A 25,094-nucleotide genomic window follows, 5' to 3' on the forward strand; every position below is an offset into this window, starting at 1 on the left:
GGGCTTATGACTGACTCTTCAGAAGGGGACACGCCGGAACCGCCACGCTTACGGCGACGCGGCGTTGGAGAGGCCGGGGGCAGAGGGAGCGCCTGGCTGTTCTCCGGACCCCCACCTTTTTACCCGCCGCTCCACCCATCGCGTAGTTTAGGCACAGGACGACGTAGAAAAGCAACTGCGCTCATGACTGTGCTCTACCGTAGCAGTCGCCAAGGCGACAGGATGACGACACAAATGAGCTGCGAAAGGGAATGTCCAGGAAGGAAGGTCATCCCGATGAGGAGTGTCTGACCTAACCCAGGATCAGCTCCTAACTCCTGTATGGGCACTGTGCACGACGGAGAGAGAGAGAGTGTGTGTGTGTGTGTGTGTGTGTGAGGGTGGGGTTTGGGGGGGTGCATTTCCGATTCATTTCAAGGCCTGTTAGAACATTTAAAGTGGGCACGTCTTTACTGTTAATGTTGGTGTCTAAAAGAAAAAAGCGAACAACAAAAAAGGATGATTTCAAGCTATGTTACTATGGCAACACTTTAGTTCACGTTGGGTTCGTCTCTGTTCCTCTAACCTTTTGGCTATGGGATTGGCTTCTTTCCTTCCGACGGTGCCAGCTGTTGGCACGGAAACCTATTTGCCAAGTAGTTTTCATCTGTGTTGGTATGTTTCAGACATCACAAAAAATAAAGAAATAGGTGGTATTATTACAAAAAAGCAGATGACTAAAATATCATTCGTACTATCTTTAAAAAGTCTATTTATGCTTATTAAAACAAGATTTTGGCAGCCTTTGCTACTTTAGAGACAGGGGCCACAGAAAGGGAGTGTAGGGGCGTCGCGTGTGCCACGTGTGCCACGTGTGCCACGTGTGCCCGACTCGGCCACGTGCTCCACGGTTTCTCGCTTTGGCTTGTGTAGAATTATGTACCTGGCGGCACATTCGGTTAAATAATCAATAAAATCGTTCGACAAAGAGACCCATGGCAGCGTGAGAGCCATTACTTTGGGGGTGTGGGAGTGTGTGTGTGTGTGTATAAGGGAGATCACGCAAAATTGAGTCAGTCAGTATGTACCTGTTAAATCAAAGGAATTATCATACTCAGACAATTGCTTTATCAAATTATTTATAATACAGCTTTCCTACACAAACAAAATTGTTTGGCACAACAAAAAATATATATTTTTTACCTTAATAATCAAAGTGTCATTCTTAAAGTCTTAAATTATTATAAATAAAACTTAAGTAAAACTTAAAAGTAGCTTGTAGCCTTTTGTTAATGTTCTTTGGTCTAGAACCTTTAAACTATAATCCAGTTCTCTTAAAAGGCAACAGAAAACATCTCCTCTCGAGTGCAAGTAAGCGTAGCACTGCTCACTCCCCAGCTGCTGTTGGCTCGTCAGCTTAAATAAATAATTTAACACCCAACCCCTGTCCCCCCGCCACTGGTCAGCACAGACGTTTCACCCGATTGGCCTGAGGGTTACTCAGTGGCCTCTGATTGGTTGTCGTGCTCAGCGCTGCGCTCCTCGCTGGCTTCAGCGCTGTTCCTGTTGCGTTTGGAGCGTTTGTGTCTGGGCCTCCTGTGGCTGTCGCCGTCATCGCTAGCACGTCTCCTCCGGCTGCTGTTGAAGAGGAGAATGCTACATCACGATACAGGTCACATGACACGAACGTTACCCGTGTGCGTGTTGGGGGCGCCCTTACCTGCTGGAGGCTCTGTGCCGGTCGCTGTGGTCCTTGTGTCTCCTGTCCCGGTGTCTGTAATCTCTCTCACCTTCCCTACTAGCACGCTTCACGTATCGCTCGCTCTCCCGACTGTCTCTGTGTCTCACACACACACACACACACACACACACTTTCACAATGATCAAACCCTACATGGTGGAAGCGGAAATATTGGTCACACACACACACACACACACACACCTTTTTCTGATAATGCTGTTTTTAAACAGTCTTGCTCACCAAGTTTTAAAAATGCATTATTACTTACATAGATTGGTGTCTACAGAGACAATGCACTGTTCAGACACACACACACACACACACACGATCTCTGTGCACATACTGTCTAAACTAAAACCCTTTGATGAAGCATAGAGAATTTGAATGATGGTGCACTAAAAACACAGCTCATGGCTTGGCCTATCTGGGCTCTGTAGAATTGGCAAGATGACCTCAGGTGCTCAGCTAAGAGGTCATACAGCCACTAGCATCTAAATCACTGTTAAATGTATGAGTCCATGTTTACAATAGCCACAGTGCAGAAAGGAATGCAGCATAGTGTTGGCATTTGATCTGCGTTTTGTGTGACGGAGAGAGAAAAATGAAAGCAAGTGATGATGGCATTTGTGAGAAACGGGGAACTACTCCAAAACTTTACTTTGTTCTTTTTCCAAAGATGTTTCGTGTGTGTGTGTGTGTCAGTCCCCTGATACCATGATCTCAGCTCATATGTTCTATTTACAGATAATGAAAACACCATGTACATTATGTATATGTGTACTACACATACTGCATAGATGGGCCTTGCTATAAATACAAATTGGCAACATGTGTATCTAAACATATGCATCACACACACACCATTACACTGTGCAGGTGTGTAAATGTGTGAGAAAGTGTTTGTGTGTGTGTGGTGTGTATGCATGTGTGTAAGAGAGCACAACATAAACACTAGAAGCCCAGTGAAGAACACTTTGCACCTGTGTTTGGAACTGCCACACTCAGAGCAAACAATATTACACATACACACACACACACACACACAGACACGCATGCACAAGTTCTTTCTCCAGAGTTTTAATTTTTTTAGCAACAGTTGTTAATTACAATCCATGCCAATAAAGCAATTTAAATTAGATTTTTTTTTTAGAAAGAGAGACAGACAGACGGACCTTAAACGGTATGATCTAGATCTCAGGGAGGAACACACAAGTCCCCTGAATCATGCATCCTCCTAGAATTATTTAAGCATGATAACCAGTTCTTCAGGAAATGTAAACCGATCAGTGAATGAACTCGGCGATCTCTGCGCCGCAAAACAGCAAACATCCAAGTAGAATTTTGCTAAAACTTTTGAATAATTTATTGGGCCCATTGGCCCATGTGGGGCCTGCTTATGAATCAAGAATTTGACAAATGGGACAAGCACCCGACTGAGGCCTTACATATTGAGTTTTATAAGAGAACACCATGAAGTTCCCATAAACACCACAACCAAAACGTACAGAAATGATCACACCATTATAACCCCTCTCACACCACTACAAATCCCCCAATCACATCACTATAAACCCTCCCACTCACACTAGGATGACCCCCCCCCCCCCACACACACACACACACACCACTATAAACGTGTGTGTGTGTGTAGCTGGTGAGATGCGCGCGCTCTCGCTCATCTCCATCTCGGCATTATTCTTTCTGACTTTTATTTGGTGCACACTGCCCCCTGTGACAACAAGTGCAGGCTTCCTCTTGCAGTCAGTGTTCAAAACACACACAGACGTTTCTGTTTTAATCTTCTCCGTTTCTCCATTACTGCTCTTCCTGGTTTGTTTCACTGGGTCTGTCTCACATGTGCGAAGCGTCCGGCAGCCTGTTTATGTGGACCAGACCCAACATCTGTCCAGCCACAGCTGTCCACACACACACACACACACACACTGCTCACCTGCCACGACCCTGAAACGAGGGTGTGTCCTCCCGATCCTGTTCTTTTGGGTCCTGCTCCCTCTCTCGATCCCGGTCACGCTCTCCCTCCCTCTCTCGATCACGGCACCGCTCTCTCTCCTTCTCTCTCTCCTTCTCTTTCTCCCGCTCTTTGTCTTGTCGGGCGTAATGCTCCCATGCTTTGGCGCTGTCAATCAAGCCTGGCCAGGGTGCCAATCCTCCCAGCATGGGTGGGAACACACCTGGCAGGTTATGGAAGACCAGACACAGCTCATTAGATGGAGAAGCACACACCTGGTGTAGTGCTTTGGGCACTGTTTAAGGTAATATCTCAGGCAACCTAAATACATGCTGGCCTCTCAATTAAATATTCATGCCGAGTTCAATTGCAGTGAGCAACGGGGATGTTACAGAAGTAACAGTGATTAACAGTGATGTCTGAAGGGAATCTCCCCAACTGTGAGTCAGGGTCACTGTTTCACAATAAACCATGTCCTAACACTTCCTGTGGTGGTGTGGTGGAGGTGACGTAGCCTCCAGGCTGAGTGGTGGAGATGACCACAGTATGCACAGTGCCATTCTCATGTGTCTGTGTGTGTGTGTCTATCCTTCTTAACCTCTGTGTACAGTAATGTCGTATGATGAAGTTCAGGGTCAACTACTACAGAGCAGTTGACCTCTCAGTAACTGAAACAGCACCCATACGCCACACTGCTGCGTGTGTGTGTTTCAGAGCCGTTCACACATATTTGGTCAGCATCTTAGGATGTGTGATAGTCAGATTAAAGTCATCCAAATTAAATATTTTCCCACCATTTGTTAGACTTTAGGAAACTCCACTAGGAATCATTCCTTCAAAGACTTGAACTCACACTACTGTTTATATAGCTTCAATCCCACACACACCCTCCTACCCAAGGAGCTCAATGCTACAGCTTTATGGTCATGACCTCAGCAATTAACCTTTGACCTGAATTATTATCTATTGATTATATAAGATAATGGAGTGCATTTGACTTGAGTCCTCCAACGCGGGAATGCATGCAGGTTCACTGGCTGAAATTACTGCAACTCCTGATACAAGGAAATGGACTGTGAGGTTTTCTGATGGTGATAGCGCCACCTACCTGCAGGAAAGGGGAAGCGAGGAGAGGCGTGGCCATCGTAAGCTCCTCCTGAGCGACTGCTATAACGGTGGCAGACAACAGTTAGAAGAAGCATTAATATTAAAAGAAATGTCAATGCACACACACACGCACACTCACTCACACTCACACACACGCACACACGCACACACACGCACTCACACGCACTCACACGCACACACACGCACACACACGCACACACACGCACACACACGCACGCACACACACGCACACACACGCACACACACGCACACACACGCACGCACACACACGCACACACACGCACATCCCCAGGACATTTGATCAAACAGGGGTCAGAAAGGGGAAAAAGACCATTACAAAGCAAAATAAATAAAGAGATAGATAGATAAATAAATAAAGAGTAGTGTGCTCTCTCCACTCAGTGTTCTACAAAGCGGGGCTCCGTTACATTTCGCCCGGGATGAAGCCGGAGAACACGTGCTCAGGAAAGAGGCGAGAGGAAGGGGAAACAGCAAGATAAGACAGAAACCCCCCCCGGTTTCTGAGTGAGCAAAAGCTTTGCCACAGATCTGCTTCTCCATCTCCAGCTTTTGATGTGACTGGCACGTTGTCAAGGAGAACCGTAGGCCAAGAGCCCAAGCGTAGAGCTGGGCGCCTGGCCCCGCATCCGATTAAACGCTTCCCCGAGAGGTGAAAGGTGAAAAGGCCGTGTGTGTGAGAGAGCATGTCCAAGAGGACTCCTTGTAGACAGGTGTTGATTCAGATTCCAAATGCTTTCCCTCTATAAATAGTGTTGGCAGGGATACCTCTGCTGTTCCTAACCTCTCCTTCCACAATCTCTCTCTCTCCTTTTAAAAAGGCAACCAGCTTCAGAAGCACTGCCTCTCTCTTCCCGTAGCAGTATTCCCTATACTTCTCTCCGGTGCGAGACAGACGTTAGTGCTGAGGACAATCGATGCCGGAGGACTGGACGCGACAGACTCGCCCCCGAGGCCGCTCGTAATTAGTGCCAGCTCATTAAGGCAGCTAATCACTGCAGAGCTCGGTCTTAATGATCCCATGCCAACGCTCATAAACCCCAAAGACACCGTTCACAACAGCAGGTTTTGGATCTCGGCGAAGCGCTGCTCATCCTGGCTACCATGGCAGCGAGAGACAATATCAATAAGGCAGATGCAGCTACTGCACCGAGCTGTTAACAGCCCTCTCTCGAGCAACTAAACCACACTACGCTTGGAACAGTCTGGCGCTCACAAGGCCAACCATTTTTAGTGAAAAAACAAAACCAAGCTGATGACAACCATGAACATTGAAATTCACAAGGCGATAAGACCTACTCGTCTCTCATCACCCTGAAAGTAACGAGGCTGTGTTCAGGTTAGTTGGGCCTTGCTGGAACTCTGGAGACTCACGGTACAGGCATGACTGAGTTAATGGGAAAGGCGTGTGAGGCACTCTGTAGAGGTACTCACATTTGACAAGCGCCCAGGGATCCCACCGGTCCACGACATCCCTCTCTCACACACACACACACACACACACACTCACACACACACACTCACACACACACACTCACACACACACACACACTCACACACACTTGCTCTGCATTTTAGGGGTTCCTCTGTTCCCTCTTAGGAGCCTCTGCATTTACACCATGCTTGGCCTACAGTGCATGGGTGAGTATTTGTGTGAGAGCCTGTGAGTGTGTGTGTGTGTGTGTGTGTGTGTGTGAGCCTGTGTGTGTGTGTGTGTGTGTGTGAGCCTGTGTGTGTGTGTGTGTGTGAGCCTGTGTGTGTGTGAGTGTGTGTGTGAGTGTGTGTGTGAGAGCCTGTGAGTGTGAGTGTGTGTGTGTGTGCGCGCACACGTGTGAGAGAACAGGCGTGAGGGAAAAAAAGCAAGATTTTTGAAGCTGTGCTAGGAAAGGAAGTGATTCATAAATGATCCAGTGGTTGGTTGGCAGGGATTAGCCTAACGGAAACTCCAGCGAGGAGGTTTGGACTTGGCAGGGCGCTCGAGACGTGAGAAGAACCATTCTTTAAACGACACAAAAAAAGGGGAGTTTATTCAGAGTGCGGAAATGGCAAAATTTTAAAAAGCAGAGACTGGTGAGACGAGAAGGAGAAAAGAGTGAGAGATTTCAACAGCGGAGATGAAAGCAGGAGACGGCCCAGATGTGGCCACACCACAGCCCTATGCTGACCTGGAACCAGTTCAAGCACATCACATCTGATCATCACACCAACATCCTGCTTGCACAACACTGCCAAGGTGCCATGGAGAGAATTACAACAGGCTTTCCAAAAACTCTTCTGCTAGGTTACATGCAAACTGATCAGGGTAATATTTGCTATTATATATCCTTAAAAAGAGTGCATTGAGGACTATACTAGGAGGTGATGATGTAATTGATATTCAAAACAGGAAATGAGGGGTTTAAAAGGAGCCCAACACCACAACAGCATCGCAGTACTATAAACAAAGTGAGCACTGGTCTGGGGTCAGCAGGCCAACATCTACACCTTCACGCGCATCTATGATGCTCTGATAGCAGTACAGCCCAAACAAGTCCAAATAAGAGCATCGGCTGAGGGAGGAAGCCTGCGTCAGGTCAGCCAATCAAGTGAAGGCACGCGTGGGGCGGGGGTGGGCCCAGCCAGACGGCCGACCGGTGGCCGTTTGCCTTGAGGGGGGGGGAGTGAAAAAGAACAAGGGAGGAGAAGAAGAGACCAGGGGAGGAATGAGGAGAGGAAGGGAGTGTTCTGGAACGCGATAAACAGGGGACCTTGGCCCCGAACGCTCTGCCTTATTTGGGAGGTCTCACAGCACTGAGGTCATGGACCGCATCGGGTAGTCGTGTCCCCCTCGAACTGAGATCGGCCCTGACGCCTGGCGGCTCCAGAGAGAAGTGGTCCCACCAAGCACATGCGCCAACATGGCCCACCACGCACACACAAATCTATGGCACATGAGTGTGCCAGCACCCAAGCTGCTGTAAACCCAGTGCGACACAGACTGGACTGTGGAGATCTGGATGGTCTTCTGCGCCCATGCCACAATGCGCAAGGAGTCAGTTCTGCTGACGACGTCCCAGAGCAATCAGATTGAAGGCCTGAGTGAGTGTGTGTGTGTGGAAATGGGGAGTTATCTGTACACAAAGCAGTTTGGTGATTTCCTCTTCTCTCCTCAGTCTGTAAAGGGCACTACAACTTTCATGAGCTGGCCTACATAATAAGAACTACAAAAGGAGAGAGAGGGAGCACGTGTGTGTGAGAGAGACTGCAACTGAGGAGTCCTGCAGCTCATGTCTTGTTTCACCGTCCCACCAGATCAGCGCAGCGTGTCCGTCACGCGGGATTACACAGAAACATCATCTGCCGTCATTGTTACTCTGTAACGTTAATCACCGTTTTCATTCACGCTTCCTCTCCCTCTCTCTCCCTCTCTCCATCTGTCTATAACTGTCTGTCTATCTATATTTGTGTCTGTCTATATCTGTCTGTCTGGCTCGCCTGTGGGAGCTTCTCCTGATGGAGGTGTAGCTGTTCTCTGCCTCACTGTCTCGCCCATGTCTGCGCTCCCTCCTTCTTCTGTAGTGCCTCAGCCTGAATACACACACAATCAACATTACACCCACACCCACACCCACCCCTCCATATTCTGAGTCACTTAAACTTACCTCTCTAACGTACTTATCATGGAAGGAGGCGAAGGAACACCAGGAGGGAGAGGAAAACCTACACACACACACACACACACACACACACATCACTGCATGTCACACTAAAACGTAACATGGTGTCTGATGGCTGGATGACATCTTACCAGGTGGTGGGATATTCACAGGCAGCCCTGCAACAAGAGCACAAACAGAGTCACAAATGCCCGAAGCGCGCGCACCCCCTCGGCTCCGTGCCAACCAGAGAGAGGGGACAGCTCTGAGACGGCTGTGACCTCAAACGCAGTGTGAGAGTGAGCTGAGCCTGGAACTTTAACTGTCATTGCTAATAGAGGCTGCAGGAGTCTAAATGCCTTCAAAACCCTCCAAAACACACACATACATGCATATCCCTTTGATCTCACACACACACACACACACACACACACACACACATCTGGGCACCATCCTTCTTTGTTTTTCCACACAGCCCCCTGATGAGAGTTAGAAAGTTTCAGAAACAAAAACGTCTGCAAAAAAAGAGAAAGGACGTAAAGAAAACATGGAGGAGAGATCACACACACACACACGCACACACACACACACGCACACACACACACACGCACACACACACACACACACGTCATCCTGAATTTTCCTCCTGTTCGACTCTTTTTGGAGTTTCTCTGAGCAGCTGCATGGCAGTCAGCTTGTTTATGCTGCTAGACAGAGCACTTCACAACCACCATATATCTGTCAATCTTCCTACAGCCCCGCCCACAACCGCCTGCCATCAGCCACTGGACACATCAGCCTTGTCAAGAAACCTGCACTAAAACTGAGGGAGGGCAGAGCTGATGGGATGATGAATTAGCTTCTCAAACCTGAGAGAGAGAGAGAGAGAGAGAGTGTGTGTGTGAGAGAGAGCCTGGAGATCGTGCTTGTGTGTCGTTCTCTTACGCTGCCCTTCATCCTTCGTCCTCTCAGTGCCGTTAAGCGTACCCGTGTCATGTGCCACGCCCCCACCCCCAAGCAGAGCAGGGCACTCTGACCCCCACACCGTCCTATACACAGACGGACTAGACAGGTCCACGCCGGCTACAGACGAGCGCTTCAAAAGGTCACGTACACCCTCCTATCACAGCTCACTCAAAGAAGGGTGTCCAGCCTGGAGGGACGATTACCGACCAAGTCAGTCATTTATTTCTAACGATAAATGACCCTTACAGATATCCATGTACCGATAAATGACTGCTACAAATATAATAACAGTCATGTGTAGTTACTTAGATATCTTTGTAACAAAACCTGCCTCAGTTGTCCAAGCATAGAAAAACAACGTAATACAAAGGCCTGTGTGTACTGGGTTTGGCCCCTAGCCGACCATCGCTAAACCTTCCAAAACCAACTCTGTCTCCGCCACTGTCCTGGACACCAACCTCAACTCTCAGAGGAAAGAAAGTTCAGATACATCTCCTCGTCTGACCGTGTGCCTAATCCACACAGCTTCAGTGGTAAACCCTACCCCTTCATGTGTCTGGAGTTATCTGATTGGTTAGAATCTGACCACGTGCAGACTGCTTCGTCACTGTACGGACAGAAGCCAGACCCACAGGACCCACCCCCAAAACAAGCCACTGCACTCCGGTCACCCCTATACCCCAAATTCACCACAGTTCCCATCATCTCCGAAAGCCTCTCAGTCCAGAACGCATGGCGCTGGGAATTCCAGGCCAGGGTTATGGCACCACCAGCCTGTGCCGCAGTCCCTCCCAGAGGAGGAGAGAGGACGATACCGTCGTCGCCCTAAGGAAGTGGAGCGGTGTCCTGGTGGCTGGGAACAGTCCCCTCCATCCGTCACTCTGGCTGGTCAGAGACGACTGAGCTAGGAGTTTCAGGCCAAATCAGGGGTTTTAAAGATTTCCCAGACAGAGACGAAGAACGGTAGAGTCACTCAGTTCTTGCTCTCCTCTCCGAGAGCTCTTCTGAAGCATTCAGACACGACTTTCCAGAGGGGAGACCATCTTTATTCGACCGTCTTTATAAAGTGCAGCCCATCGCTGTTTCCCGCCTGCACGCTTCACATGCGAAAGTGCGAAAAGGACTGGCAGCGCTCTGAAGTCTGGAAATCCCACCCGCTTCCCTCCTCTGATCAAAGCCGGCTGCTGCTTGGGCTTGGATTGTTTTTTTAATCACCAGACTGGTCTACACAGTTTAAAACCAGAAACAATGCGCAGGCCACAACTGACTGCAGGGCTCTTGGTTTTGTACGAGCAAAGGAATTTGGCGCATGCTAAGCGATTTGGTCAATCAAGCTCTCTCTCTCTCTCTCTCCAGCTGGGTCAGTTCTACAGTGGATGTGCTGTTGTTGTTCTTTCTCCTGCCCTAGGCAGCTAATTTTATCCTAACGCTGCACATCACAAAAGGAAATGCAGGACAGGCCCGTGTGTGTGTGTGTGTGAGAGGCACTTCTGAGGGTTACATGGAGAGGCTCTATTTAAAGATAGAGGAAGGTTGCAATGATAAAACAGCCCAGCTGAACTTAAAAGGCCGGACATCAAAGGCAGGGTTTGCCACGGATGTTTGATATTTAGTTAGCATTACGCGGACGTAGGGGGCGTGGCCAGGCACATGGGGGCGAGGCTGTCGGTAGGCTTCTGCGCGAGTCGGGGGTGGGGCTGGATTTGGCCAGGTGTGAATTTTGACGAGGCTTTGAAGATGAAGGGCTAAGAGTACTCTGGTGAGGACAACCGGGCCAGTGGTGCAGATGGTGAGGAAGACCCTGGTGAGGAAGACCCTGAAACAGACAGCCAGGCAGCAACACAGCACCATCCCACAGTGGAACAGATGGGTGTGTGCCTCTCTCAAACACAGCATCATCAAACACATCACACAGGGCCCTCATGCCTCATATGCACCAACTGAGCTGACCAATCACTGACTGACTCTTTGATCCATGACCCAATCAGAAGAGCTGCAGGACACACCGTAGGACACACCAGACCTTTGACCTGTTAGCTACAGGTGGCCTAGGAAACCAACGATTCCCCATGGCTAGCCATATGGACACAGTAATGTGGTGGGTTGGACACATTCATTATGACCTTTGACCTCACTGGCAAGTTTCTTGTGCCTCAACAATTAACAAGGCATAAATAATTCTGCTTCAGAAAATATTAATAAAATGGCATGCGTTATCACCACAGGTAAACATTTCTGTGATTGCCTACTATAACGTCAGTTAATATTGTCAGTGTGAATGACACCCCCGTTCTGATAGAGTTGGTATGGCCCAATCTGAAGGTCACGATGTATACTGAACACTAGTTTCAGTTGTGTGTTGTTTTGAAGGTGTTATGAAGGACCCTACGAGCGCAGAGTGACAGTTCTCTCACCATGCCCGTGGAAACCATCCAACCCTTTAGTCTTGAGAAGGTTTTGTTGATGGTGATTTCTTTAACAAAAGTGTCTTTTCTGCAATTTAATTGTGACATGTCATTAATCTGTCATTAAGCGTTTATTAACCGAAGGAAGGTGTCCATTACCATAACAACCACACACACAGAGTTAGGTGTGCAGTTCTGCTTTGCTTTTGCCAGTGCTGATGTCAGAGTGGAGTGAATCTCTCACTCCCAGTGCAGGTGAGGTTAAAAACCCTGCAGTGACATCACCAAGGCAAGGTCTACCGAGCCCACGTGAGAGTGAGTGTGTGTGCGTGCGAGACTCACGTGGGAGTGGAGGTATGAGCGGAGGGGTGGTGCTGATGGAGAGAAGGTGGAGAGGAGGAGGAGGGATGTGAGGAGGAAAGAACTGAGGCAGCTCAGTATCTGAAGAGCGTTCAGAGGAGGACTGCACCTGCTCACACACACACACACACACACACACATTATACACACACACACACGCACACTCACATTATACACACACACACACACACACACACACACACTCATTATACACACACACACACACACATTATACACACACACACGCTCACACACATTATACACGCACACATTATACACGCACACGCGCACGCACACACACGCACGCTCACACACGCACGCTCACACACACGCACGCTCACACACACGCACGCTCACACACATTATACACACACACACATTATCCACACACACACACCCACACACACACACCCGCACACACACATATACACACACACACACGCACACACACATTATACACACACACACGCGCACACACATTATACACACACACACACACACACACGCTCACACACACACACACACACACACACGCTCACACACACACACACACACACACACACGCTCACACACACACACACATTATACACACACACACACACATTATACACACACACACACACACACATTATACACACACACACACACACACATTATACACACACACACACACACACACATTATACACACACACACATTATACACACACACATTATACACACACACACATACTAAAGATGACTATTTTCTGTCCCGATTACTGAGGCGGCTGTTAAGCTTCCTTTGATCATAATGAAGATATACAGAACAACAATCTTGACATGCTTCATTCATTACATACAAATGCCACTATTCTCTCTCTCACACACACACACAGCCCTACCGATGTACTGTTTCCATCTGCACTGTGACGTCTTCGTCCTTCCACACGACTGATGGTTCCTGTTTGTCCTCCAACAATACTGATGTTGCTATTTGACCTCCTACACACACACACACACACACACACACACACACGTTAAGCCTATTAAATGTTACTACTCATTGTTTCTCTCTCTCTCTCTCACGCACACACACGCTCGCACGCACACACACACACGTTAAGCCTATTAAATGTTACTACTCATTGTTTCTCTCTCTCTCTCTCTCTCTCTCACGCACACACACGCTCGCACGCACGCACGCACGTCATTGCACCTCTCTTCAACCTGCATATTCCACCCAGACAGTGGAACACTGAAAATCCTGCATGCACACACTCCACAACAATCAAATCCTAACCTATTTTAGGCACTACTTTAAATAAAACACACTGTATATATATAAAAATCTCTCTCTCCCTCACACTCAGCCTGGAGGAGTTGAGGCCGTTTTGCCATCTAGGGTTTGAAACTGGAACTGCTGGGTGTGTGCGCGCACATCTGTATCTGTGTAGAAGCTTCTAACGGAGGCATGACAACTGTAACTCCTGAACGCGGCGTTTCATACGCGTGAGGGGACAGCCAATCAGATGGGTTGGTTCCTCTTATCCAACCCTACACAGGACTGGGAGTTCAGTCTCCCATGACAGCGTGTGTGTGTGTGTGTGTGTGTGTATGTGTCAGCCTCAATCCAGCAGTAAAACCGAGACAGAAACTACTAACTTTCTTCTGCAGTAGGTAAAATGGATGGCTAGATTTTAAAGCCAGTCTGCTCTAAAGGAAAGGGGAGGGACTTATTTGGATAGAGAAGGAAAAGAGACAGCCTGTGTGTGTGTGTGTGTGTGTGTAAAAAGCAGTTACCACAGAAACTGAGCAATTCAAGTGGCAGAATGACCCAGTAAATATCCCTCAACACCATCCTTATAGTAAACACACACACACCCAATTGATCAGAGAGAGATGCAAGTGAGAGCGAGAGACTTTACATTTCAAGACAAAAAATCCACCATGACCTCGCCTGCACTTTGAAACCTCAGAGTATCTCTACTGGCCACCTGACAGCCACGCGTGGACGTTGAATCTGGTTGAGGGGGCGTTGCATCTTTGCCAACACGGCATTGGTGGCACAAAAAGGGCTGAAAGCCAATGAGAGGGACACATACCTGGAGAAGTAATCCGACTTGGAGGACAGATCACCACGATTCCCCTATGGAGACAGGAGCACACAGGCAGAGGCATGTCTAAGCCCTACACGTCTGAACGGGAGACCGAACAGGGTCAAGGGAGGACAGTAGTCAGGGTGCATACCATGATTTTGCTAGAGGAGCCCAAGGTCATGACCTCTAGGTTTGCACGCAGTCTCCTCTGTTTGTCGCAGTACACCTTCCAGGTGTCCTCGTTGAAACCATAGTTAAAATAGTCAGACAGGTCCGCACCTGGGCGCGCGCGCGCACACAGAAAAGAAAAAGGTGCTCATATAACAGCATTGTAAAGCTGCTCACTTAACATAAAGCATCCATTACAGACCTCGTCAAAAGAAATACATGCTGTCATTTTTACAGCCCTGATGCCTAGAGAATTCAACACACACACACACACCCTTCTCCACATCAGCACCACCCCATATCACTGCATCCAAGTGAGTCTCTCTCTCTCACACACAACCACACACACACCTGGTTTCCTCCAGGGTTTCTCCTCAAACAGCTCCATGTCCATTTCCAGGAGTGGATCATGGCTGTAGCTGCCCTCGGTGTTCAGTTCCACTCCTCCTCTCTCCTTCAGGCCTGAGGGAGAGGAGGTGACACGCACGGGGTCAAAGGGCATGCGAGAAAAGCCTTGCGTTCTCTTATTTACCATCACCCCTGGCTGCAGGTGTAGTCCCAGCACACACAGTAGTGTTTCAGTATCTCCAACACCTTCAAAGAGAAGGTTACACTACAAAAACAACTACACTGAAAAAGAAAATGACATTTTTGGTACCAATTAACTGATTCTTTTTAACTGAAGTTAAAGAAAACAGGAGGTCCAAAGGTCATCAGGACCAGCTATTACCTGGCAGAGAGGTTCTGGCCGAGGTCTTCATGTCAAGGCCGACAGGAGTGCTACAGGAGAGAAACACCAGCAACGCCGATCAGGCCAGAGGGCAAAGCACTCACGCAGTTCCAAGTCTGCGACGTCCTCGTGAGGAGAGGCAGCCAGTCCACGGGACAGTGGAGGCAGCGTGGGACGAGAGAGTGTCCCGCTCACGCTCCCAGAGGATACTCACGCGCTCTGGTTCCCGCCTGTTTTGATGTCGCCGATGGTAACGTACACGTCATCGTCACTGTCTGAATTGCTGCCCAGGCCGTGAGCCTTGGTGACCAGGAAAGGACGCCGTTGGCCGTTTTGGCGAACGCCAACGTGAACTAACCGGCAGTAAAAGGTCAGCGTTCAACAGATATGAAGTTAAAACCCCTACCTGCTTGGACCCTCCATCAACCTCCTCCAGATCTCCCACCAGTGCACTGGGATAGATAAGAATAGTGAATAGTGACCCCTGTGATCACACTTGAACACATTACTGATCTTCCAAAAACCAATGCACAAACCAGGAACCAGGTTCTAGTGTCAAAGAAAAGCCTCCGTAAAGCATTTAGAAATCTGACACACAGTGTATTTATTTGACTAAGCAATAACGACTTCTGGAAAGAATAAGGGAGGAACTTCACACACACACACACACACACACACACACACACACACACACACACACACCAGTGCTTGTTGAACTGCGTTTTGTTTTTTAACTGGTCACGGACAGCCTGGGTTTATGGTTCCCCCACTCTGGGCCACCTGGTTCAAACACCAGCCATTTATGGAGCTGCTGTATGCAAGGACAACAGCCCTCTGGGAAGGGTTGCATCTGTGAGCACGCAGACGGGGTGTAGTGGGTGCCTCGCAGTACCCAGAGTCACGGGCGGCGGAGAGAAGCACTTGACATGGCAGCTTTTGGGAGCGTTTCAGGAAAAAAAAGGAAAAGCGAAATTTGCACACGTGCGCCACGCTCCCGCTTCGCTCCAGTGAAAGGGACGCGACGCAATCGACGAAGAAACCCTCAGGGACCTCGAGACGCTTCTCGCCTAAGCGAGGAATGAAACGGTGCTTAACGGCGCTAATCCGCGCGCGCGGCGTCTCGGAATTTAACAAGCGTGCAAAGAGCTCTTGAGTTTCTTGCCCTGCTTGCGCGCGCGGTCATTTCCGGCACAGCTCCACCTGATGAGAAATGAACGCGTCGCAGACTGCTGCTCCCGCGCCCTCGAAAATAGCACGGGTTCAATGCAAATGCGATCGCGCGCAAGCGCTGAGGGCAAATATACAGCATGCACATTTGCAGGGGCATAAATAAATGCATCATTGCTGCACACCTGAACAGGAGAGGAGGGGAGGGGAGGGGAGGGGAGGGGGGTCGGGCACGTGATGAGATCTTCGCTGCAAACTTCGATGTTTATACCAACATCATACTTACTACGTCACAGTGTAGCGACCTGGTGAATGCATGTTCATCAGGTCAGCGCGGGTAGGATGGGCACGTGAGTAGCGCCGATGGTGGCCTCGCGCCAGGGGAGACCTGCCACTCACCTGAAAACCTCATTCTCCGTCTCCTCAGCATCACCGTCTCCGTCGCCATGATCATCATCAATATCATCGTCATCATGGTCTGTGAGGCCAGAGAGCGTGGGAAAAAAAACAAACAAACAAAAAAAAAACATTAAGGATGTAAAGAAAGGGAACGCACGTAGCTAGGCACGTGTAGACCCACGCGACTAAAGTGCGGCTGATTCATCACTATTCTGGACGGGCTGGCGAGTCTAACACGTGGCACGCGGTGGTGGCGTCACTTCATTTCTGCGCGTGGACATTTCCAGCGTCTTGGAGACACTTTACTCATCCCCCATGCGCTGATCTCTCTTTTTTTCTCTCTCTCTCTCTCTCTCTCACACACACACACACACTCACTCTCACTCTCACTGTTCGGTGCGCGTGTACCGTTCCCATATGGTCGTTGCTGCCGTTGACATTCTTAAGAGCACGTGCAGCTACAAAATAACGGCCACTAGAGAGGTGTGGCGAGCACGGTCCACGCGAGCCGTCGCCAAGCCGCGCTGGTTTTAGTGGCTATACTGGTTGGCTGAGCAGCGTGTCCCACTACAGCACTGATCAGAGGTCAGTCTGAGCGCGTTAGTTAGGTGAGTCTGACCTTCGTACAGCCACTCGTCGTCCTGCCCCGTCGCTCCTTCAGTGGCCATTCTGGGCGCTCCGCCGTCCCGTCGCGTCTAAAGCCGCTTAGCTCCTCTACCGGTTCACCGGTTCACCAGAAACAGCACAACAGACTTTCCGCGGGCAGCTGAGCAAAGACCGCAGCAGCTGTCAACGCTGCCCAACACGTTTCTATGGACACCGCTCAACTACGTCACACAACAGCGCGCGTTATGTCGCGCGCACGCTTCTAGGTCACACGACAGCCTCACGACGTTTTGCTACTGATTAGGGGGACTTGTGTTATTTCATGCCTTTAGCGATATTTACCAATAAATAAACAAACTACTATTTACGTAAACATGTTATTTCATGCTGTCATTTTCTGCCACTTCGCCATACTTTATATGGTGCTTAACTACGTATGTACCGCGGGAAAGAATCGCCGCGTGTGTTCTGCGCTTCACGTGTCTCCTTGCAGCCTTTTAAAATTCCCGGTCGAAACGAAACGCGGTGACGTATTTCTTCCGCGACCGTGTCGCCACGTCACCTTCAGGAGCCTCGCATGTTTGTTTTGGAGCGAAGTGCTCGTGAAGGCTGCGCAGGTTTCCCCTCCACGCGGACCTTTCTCGCCCTCTCCGCACGATGCCGCCGAGCGCCGGCGCCGCGCGCTTCCCCGCGCGCCTGTGGGAGGAGGTGCTGCGCAGGGGCAGGCACGCGGTGGTGTTCATGGACGATCCCTGCGCGGAGAGCCTCCATTGGAGCGGGGGCGTCTCGCGCCTGCTCGAGGCTGGGGCGCGCAACGTCAAGCAGCTCTCCAGCTTCGAAGCCGGTGCAGAAGACGAGCCGCGCGCGCTGTTCGTGGTCAGCACGCTCCTAAAGGGGAGGACGGCGGACGTCATTAAAGATGTGGTCTCCCTCAGTCGTTTCCGGTGCTGCGTCGTGGTCACGGCCATGCCTCACTCGCTGCACCTCCTCGCCGGCGGGGTCACCGCCGAGCTTGACGGGAGCCCCGTCTTTCAGCAGTTCGAGGAGCGACTGCGCGAGTGGATGGGGGACGCGAGCTGCACCGCGGAGGTTGTGCACGTGCCCGTGGTCTTCGCCCAGCTGTCCCCTCAACTGCTCCTTGTACCTTCATTCGCGGATCTGTTTCCCCTGCTGGAAACCGACCTCAGGTCCATCGACGGGAACCGGCCGGAGAAGAGACGGCACGGGCGCCCGATGGACGTGGACGTGCACGCGCTGCCTCTCGCGCTGCAGGTCAAAGTCAAGGCCCTGGCGTCCGCGCTGAACGCCCTGTTTGAGCTGTCTGGTACGCGCGAGGAGAGCTTCGCCGTCGGGCCGATGAGCCGTATGATCGCAGGCGAGCTGGCCAGCCAGGCCAAAGCCGGGAGGAAAGCCGCAGTCCACAAAGCATCAGTAGTCTTCATTGACAGAACCCTGGACCTGACAGGTGCACGTCTGCCAAGGCCGCGGCACGTTCTGTGAAGTGCTGCTCCAGCTGCCTCGCTTTAGACTGGCCATCAATGAAATTAACATTACGTGTGCTTTTTAGGTCCCAGTAATCCTCTTGCCAGTCTGTCAGTTTATTCCATATTGTTCTAACTCTTCGGTGCCTCTCTCCCCCCCAGGAGCTGTGGGTCACCATGGTGACAACCTGGTCGAGAAGATCCTGTCTGTCTTGCCTCAGCTGCCAGGTCACGTGACTGACGTTCAGGTGGACATGGTGGGACTCACGCATCTGCAGCACACGCCCACGGTGCAGGGCACACTGGCGCCCGGATGCCTGGCACAGAATCAGTAAGGGCATCGACGCTGGTGCGAACTGTATGCAAGGTCAGGGGGCGTGGCCAATCAGAGCAGGTGTAGCACTGAATAACTAACCTGCACAGGTGCAAGTTTAACCAGAGCGGTTCAGAGCCGGAACCACGTTGAAAGTTGGACCAAGCATGCAGCTGGGGGCCTCCAGTTAAGAGCGCCTTTTTAAAAATTATTGTTCGTTTGTTTGTTTGTTTTTTACACTGCAACATTTGCTGGAAAGCCCACAAAGAAAATCTCCAGCCAGCAGGGGAACGAGCACGCGACTGACCGATGCACGGTGCTTTCTAAGATCCTGTAAACGTAGGAGGTGTTGGGGTAGTGTTTGGCCCTCTCCATCATTCCTGCCTCCTTTGAAGCGAGTTTCCCACACACAGGAAGGAACCCTGGCTCCAGTCCCAAATGGGCATTCTCTCTAGCCCCAGTGGCCTTCCGAATGAGTCCATACGAAGCAGTAGCTTTGGCCTTTTAGGGATGGAGACTTAAATAAGTATGTTTAGACGTATTGCACCGACCACTTCACCTAGCTGCCATGAGCAGTTTTGAGCACTTCTCAACAAAGGAAGCAATTTAGAAAATGACAGAAATGTGGTTTTTGAGGTTTTGAGAAACCACGGAAATTCCCAGTGTGAGTTTTGGCAGACTGTCACTCACATACGCAGCCCGCAGTGCATGGCCCACACCTGCAGTGGTCATCATAAATCCAGCGTGTTTGTATTAGAATAATTGCCTGCGTTGCCTTGCTGATGGCATATCCTGTGGTGACTCTGGCACTCCTCTGGGCCATGGTTTGGGTCTTGTTTGCTTGTTTTCTGTGGCGGCTTAACGGGGCTGAGAGGTTGTTGCCATTGCCTGAGTGGGAATAGTGTCAGTCTTTCCACAAGTGTTGTTAGTCCTGCTTGGTGCACATTTCTAGCGTGACACGTTAGTGCTGGCATTGTGAAAACATGTTTTGAAGGTTCTCACTTCTTTTTATGTGATTAATCCTTAACATCTTTTGACTGGGGGGGGCACCACATCGGACACAGCAATTGGTCCAGATCGTGTTTTAGCGTATTTACATGATAAGAGCTGACATAAAAGGCTGTTCCATTATGGTCTGATCCCAAACGGCATGACGGCATTCCAGTCCCGTGGATCATTTCCTCAGACTGAGGGTTGCTCTGGCAACGGCATTTCTGCCATTATGTCTTTGCTATAAAAGAGGTTGTCGGAGCACACCTCGATGCGTGGGGGCTTATGGGAGGACAGGGATCGTGTGGGGTGTCAGGAGCACCTCAAGGGAGGTGGTCAGAATAACCACCACCGAGGAGCAGCTTTTAGGCCAGACTGCTGTATTCTGAAGACGGGCACCTTCCACACCAGCCCAGTCGTTCCAGGTTGATGATGTGGATACAGACTACGAATTTCCATCTTGCACAAACTCGCTCTGGCTAAGAGCGTCTGCTAAAAAAGGTCAAATGTAAATGTCGATTGCAAATATGAGTTGAATGATCACATTTGATCACAAATGAACGTCGTCACATTTGGCCTCTTTGCAGCACGTCCTGCTGTTGGTGTCCTGGACACTGGTTCATTTACCCCAATATCCATCAGGTCCAGGTGCTTTTGTACCAACACACCTGAATCAAACCAGTAGGATCAGTGAACACCTGGGGTAGGTTTGCTGGGAGGTGGTTAGAGCCAAACGTGTGTGTGTGTGTGTGTGTGTGTGTGTGTTCCGGGGACTGGCTCGGGAAACTAATCTGCGCGCACACACACGCACGCACACACGCACACGGTCAGTAACAGCACTACATCTTCATCAGAGTCACAGCACAGAGTAGAAAGGCCGCATGCGTGTAGTGCACAAGGCTGTGGCGGGCCAGTACGTAGGCCCTGAACAGATCACCAGAGTGCTTACACACATGGTAGCCACAGTAAAGTGTGAGAGTGTTTGTGTGTGTGTGTTTGTGTGCTGCACCCGTGAGGGTGTGTCCATTCTTATCAAACACACATACACGGTTCACCTTTATGTTGCCTTGTGCTGTGATTTCACTCACTCTTAGGGTCACAAATGCAAGAGCATGTTTGAGTGTATTATAACTTTGTGAGAGGTTGTGTGTGTGTGTTGGGTTCATCCACACTAAGGCATGTCATCTGTTCCTCTCCTCCTGCTGCCTCTCATTTGGTCTCAGTAGGGAAACTCTCGCTCGCTCTCGCTCTCGCTCTCTCAGGGGGAGGATCTGTAGAGGAGAACCAGTCTGTCTCCACCCAGTACAGTGGGAGCCACACTCAACTTTAGCCTGAGTTCAGCAGGGAGGCTCGTGTGTGTTTCTCTCAGTCCTGATGCTTTCTGACAGGCTTCAGTTGTTATTGTACTGCTCTTCAGAGCTCTGTTCCTTTGTTTTATGGAGCAGACTGCTGATCTGACCGCTTGGTAAAAATTCTTGGTGTGATCTGTCTTGTAAAGACACATTCCCTGTGTCTGCACCAGAGACTAAGAACCGTCTCCATTGCAGTGTTGACAATTTTATTACCCCCAACCTTTATATGGTTAGTGGTGGCCCTGCCCATGATCCTTTGCTATTTTGTGCTATTCTATATATACTATAAGTCCGCTATACTGTTTGTGAAAGGGTTTTATTTTCGGCTAATAGCGTGTGTGTGTGTGTGTGAGACTCTGCGCTGGTTCTTGTGCTATTTCCCTGTGTAACGGGTGCAGGGGTGGGAGGTGTTTTCCCAGGGCTCTAGGTGGTCATTGGGTAGGGTTCTCTCTGAGCAGACCTCCCACATTACCCACCGGGCTGTGGGGCGTGCCAACCTGGCCCTGCAGGGTTAGCCACACGCTGGCAGACTGGCAATGCTTCATGGGTGGTTCAGCTTCCAGTGAGCGGCGTGAAGACGAGAGCGTGAAGGCTGGCATCTGTGTGGCCCAGTATGAGTGCATGAGTGTGTTCAGGGTCATTTTCAGAGTGTGGTGTTTGGGCAGGTGTGGTTGCGTGGGTGTGTGTGCGTGCGTGCAGTCAGGTACGGCTGTGCCAGTCTGGTGTAATGTGTTGTTCTTGGCTGTGGATGTCCTACTCCATGTCTCCCTCAGTCAGCACTGCACACCAAGGTGTGTGTGTGTGTGTGTGTGTGTGTGTGTGTGGTTCCAGCCTTCTATCCCTCTGTGTCTCCTTCACCTCTGCTGACAGTCCTCAAACTTTGCACTTCAGAGACCCTGGAGCACAGCCAAGACACAAGGTTAAAGTGTGTGTGTGTGAGAGAGAGAGAGAGAGAGAGAGAGAGCACGTGTGTGTCAAAGTGCTGGAGGAAGAATTGTTCTTAACAGGGTGAAGTAAAAAGCACTGTGGCGTGAAGAACCCCTTCTCATCCTCAACCCCCCCCCCCCCCCCCCCCCCCCCCCCCCAAGGCTTCTGCGTTTCTGCAGAGTTTCTGAGTGTGGACAAACCTTGCAGTGGCACAGGAGCCTGGTCACAGCCCAAATGCTGCAGCAGGCCGAGGGTCCGGGGATTTATGGGTCCCCTTAAGTCCCGCCTCTTCGCTTTGTGTGTGTGATCGTGGGTCGTGTGGCGGAGATGGCCCAGCTCTCGTGACCACACGCTGTCAGAGTGGGAAAGGGGGTTAGGAGGTTTCCTTCTGGAGCAGGTGGAGTCACTGCCCCAGGGGGTGTGAACTCGCCGTGACCGTAGCGCCGTTGTGATCGTGCACAGGAAGAAAGGAATGATGGGAAAGTGGCGATGGACAGAAATGTCAGAAAGACTGGGGTTTGAGGCCGGGTACGGCTGCAGCTCCTAGCCTTCATCACACACGCGCACATACGCATGCACGTGTACTGTCTTAGCCATATAACGAGGACCGTTGCCACATTGATCGGGGGGGGTTGTTGATAATGAGTTTACGAGATCTACTGCCCCAGACGTGTAACATTAAACCCCCTGATAGCTTCCCAGTGTGCCTGCGGTAAGTGTGCGTCAGCTCACGAGTGTTCAGCCTTGTCTGGACATGTGGGTGCAGGACTCAGCTGAACAGGTCTCTGTTTGGGGGTTGTCTGTTGGTCAGCGAGTTTCTAATGAACCAAAATGAACAACAGATGAGAGGATTTGTGATGAGGAGAAAGGAGAGGTAGTGAAAAATAAGAGCGAGTGAAGAGATGACCTCTGGCTTCTAAAGGTGAAGGGTCTTTCACAATTGGGTTATTCTCACACACACAGGCTCTCTGTGGTCAGGTGTCTTGGCTTGCTCCACATAAGTAAAACGTGTGTGTGATTAGAAGTGGCTCTTGTGATATTGCCTGGGTCTGAATGTAGATAACTGGTAAGTATGTCTGCAGTTTCAGAGCCTCTCAGTGCCTGCCCTGCCCAAACACCGCTGAAACCAGCAGATATGCTTCCTAGTTGGTACTGCGGCTCTAGTTTGGCACACACTCTTCTGCAGTCCTGTGTAACCTGCCTGTGCACCACAGGGAGTGCGCACACACATCTGTGCGCACACACGGTCGCAGACACACACAGGCAAGCAAACTTTAAACATGATTTCCATCCAAGCCAGGCCATTATTAAGCATATAATTGTATTTGTGAATGAACCTATGGTTACACTGCAGCTGTGTGTGTGTGTTTGCCTGGACGTTTAATGGTTTTAAAGAGTATTTAGCCAGGTCAACTCTCATTCTTAGTGGTTGTGTCATAAATTTCCAGGAACAACTCTCTTCCTGCCCCCACATCTTCTCTCTCTCACACAAACATGGGTGATGGACAAAATCAAGAAAATAAGAAAAGAGTGGAAATATTTGGCTCAATAATAAAACATTTTCTCTGTTCTGAGGCAACAGTGCCCTCCCCAGGTCAGCCGTTAACTACAAGCGCCCCCCCCCCACCCCCCCGCCGCACACACACACACACACACACACATATATATATGCTGACTTACCCCCCTGGATGAACTGTGCAGCCCTGGGGAAAACTGCAGGAGAGAACAGGGGGCAGGGGAAGAAGTGGGGATGGGGTAATCAGGGGGAGGCTTGGGGCTAAATTGGAACCATACTGCATCTCCACTACACTACATCTGGACCACTCACTTTCCAGGAATAGCCCCACACACACACACACAGCCAGGGTTCAGTCTTCACTCCGGCATCTCAACCACGCAGGCCGTGTGTGTGTGTGTGTGTGTGTGTGTGTGACATACCTCGGCACGGCGCGGCTGTCCGTGTTACTTGCACTCATAAACATACATCAGCCCACGCACCAAAGAGTGCGTGCAGTATTGTAGACTGGGCTGGAAGGGGTAGATATATATATATATATGTGTGTGTGTGTGTGTGTGTGTGTGTGTGTGTGTGTGTGTGTGTGTGTGTGTGTGTGTGTGTGTGTGTGTGTGTGTGTGTGAGACCGTGTCTCATACTTTTGCGTGAGAGATTTGTTGTATTTGAGTTTGCGTTTCAGTGTTGCGCTTGGTTATCATTTTTGCATGTTCTTTTAAACTCTCCAGTCCCGTTTAACACATCGTGTGCGTCGTCATGGTTACTGCGCCTGCCACAGCGCCACCTTGCTGGTCATGCTGGGATCTTTAGTCTCTTTTTCCTCGTTTCTGCCGGCCGTCTGGTTCTGCCTTTTGGGCCCGTGCTCCATGTCGGACCCTGGTGCCCACGCAGGACGGGGCCGACCCGGCGGCCTTGGTCGTCCTTCCCTGCGCTCAGCCCTGTTTCAGGGGAGTGATGGCACTCGGCGGGTCGGGGGCTCTCGGACGCTGCCAGGGCCGTGTCTGGAACACATTACAGCTGAGATTGAGCACATGGCAACGGTTGGGGGGGAGTTAATGTTTGAGCTGTGTGTCGGTGAGACGCCCCCCACCCTCGCCCTCCTCGTGGGCCGTTGTTTTCTTGTCTCGCTCTCCTGCTCTGCCCTCTGGTTCACTCCCACTCTCTCTCCTC

General features: G+C 50.3%; 3 protein-coding genes across 4 annotated transcripts in view; 2 read left to right on the top strand and 1 right to left on the bottom strand.

Moving 5' to 3' along the window:
• lnx1 (ligand of numb-protein X 1) overlaps window positions 1-969 on the top strand; it is a 45,635-nt gene extending 44,666 nt beyond the window's left edge. For both annotated transcript variants that reach the window (XM_035523931.1, XM_035523932.1), the window contains exon 10: window positions 1-969. This exon is cut by the window's left edge and continues 354 nt beyond it. The gene's annotated coding sequence lies outside the window, so the exon portion shown is untranslated.
• Window positions 466-17,759, bottom strand: fip1l1a (FIP1 like 1a (S. cerevisiae)). The gene is made up of 16 exons (XM_035523933.1): window positions 17,362-17,759; window positions 16,743-16,821; window positions 15,583-15,628; window positions 15,391-15,476; window positions 15,177-15,226; window positions 14,798-14,908; window positions 14,430-14,557; window positions 14,285-14,328; window positions 13,085-13,184; window positions 12,184-12,364; window positions 8,623-8,649; window positions 8,477-8,534; window positions 4,798-4,856; window positions 3,672-3,912; window positions 1,700-1,816; window positions 466-1,617 (listed from the first exon to the last, which is right to left on the bottom strand). The coding sequence occupies exons 1-16, from the start codon at window positions 17,408-17,410 to the stop codon at window positions 1,476-1,478; spliced, it is 1,518 nt and encodes a 505-aa protein (XP_035379826.1). The 5' UTR covers window positions 17,411-17,759; the 3' UTR covers window positions 466-1,475.
• A 162-nt stretch (window positions 17,760-17,921) lies between these two features.
• scfd2 (sec1 family domain containing 2) overlaps window positions 17,922-25,094 on the top strand; it is a 76,954-nt gene continuing 69,781 nt past the window's right edge. The window contains exons 1-2 of the mRNA XM_027022626.2: window positions 17,922-18,813; window positions 18,992-19,160. Coding sequence (XP_026878427.2) covers window positions 18,006-18,813; window positions 18,992-19,160 — 977 coding nt within the window. The 5' untranslated portion in view covers window positions 17,922-18,005. The remainder of the gene's footprint in view (window positions 18,814-18,991; window positions 19,161-25,094) is intronic.

This window comes from Electrophorus electricus, chromosome 3 (assembly GCF_013358815.1).
Source record: "Electrophorus electricus isolate fEleEle1 chromosome 3, fEleEle1.pri, whole genome shotgun sequence".
Taxonomy (NCBI): Eukaryota; Metazoa; Chordata; class Actinopteri; order Gymnotiformes; family Gymnotidae; genus Electrophorus; species Electrophorus electricus.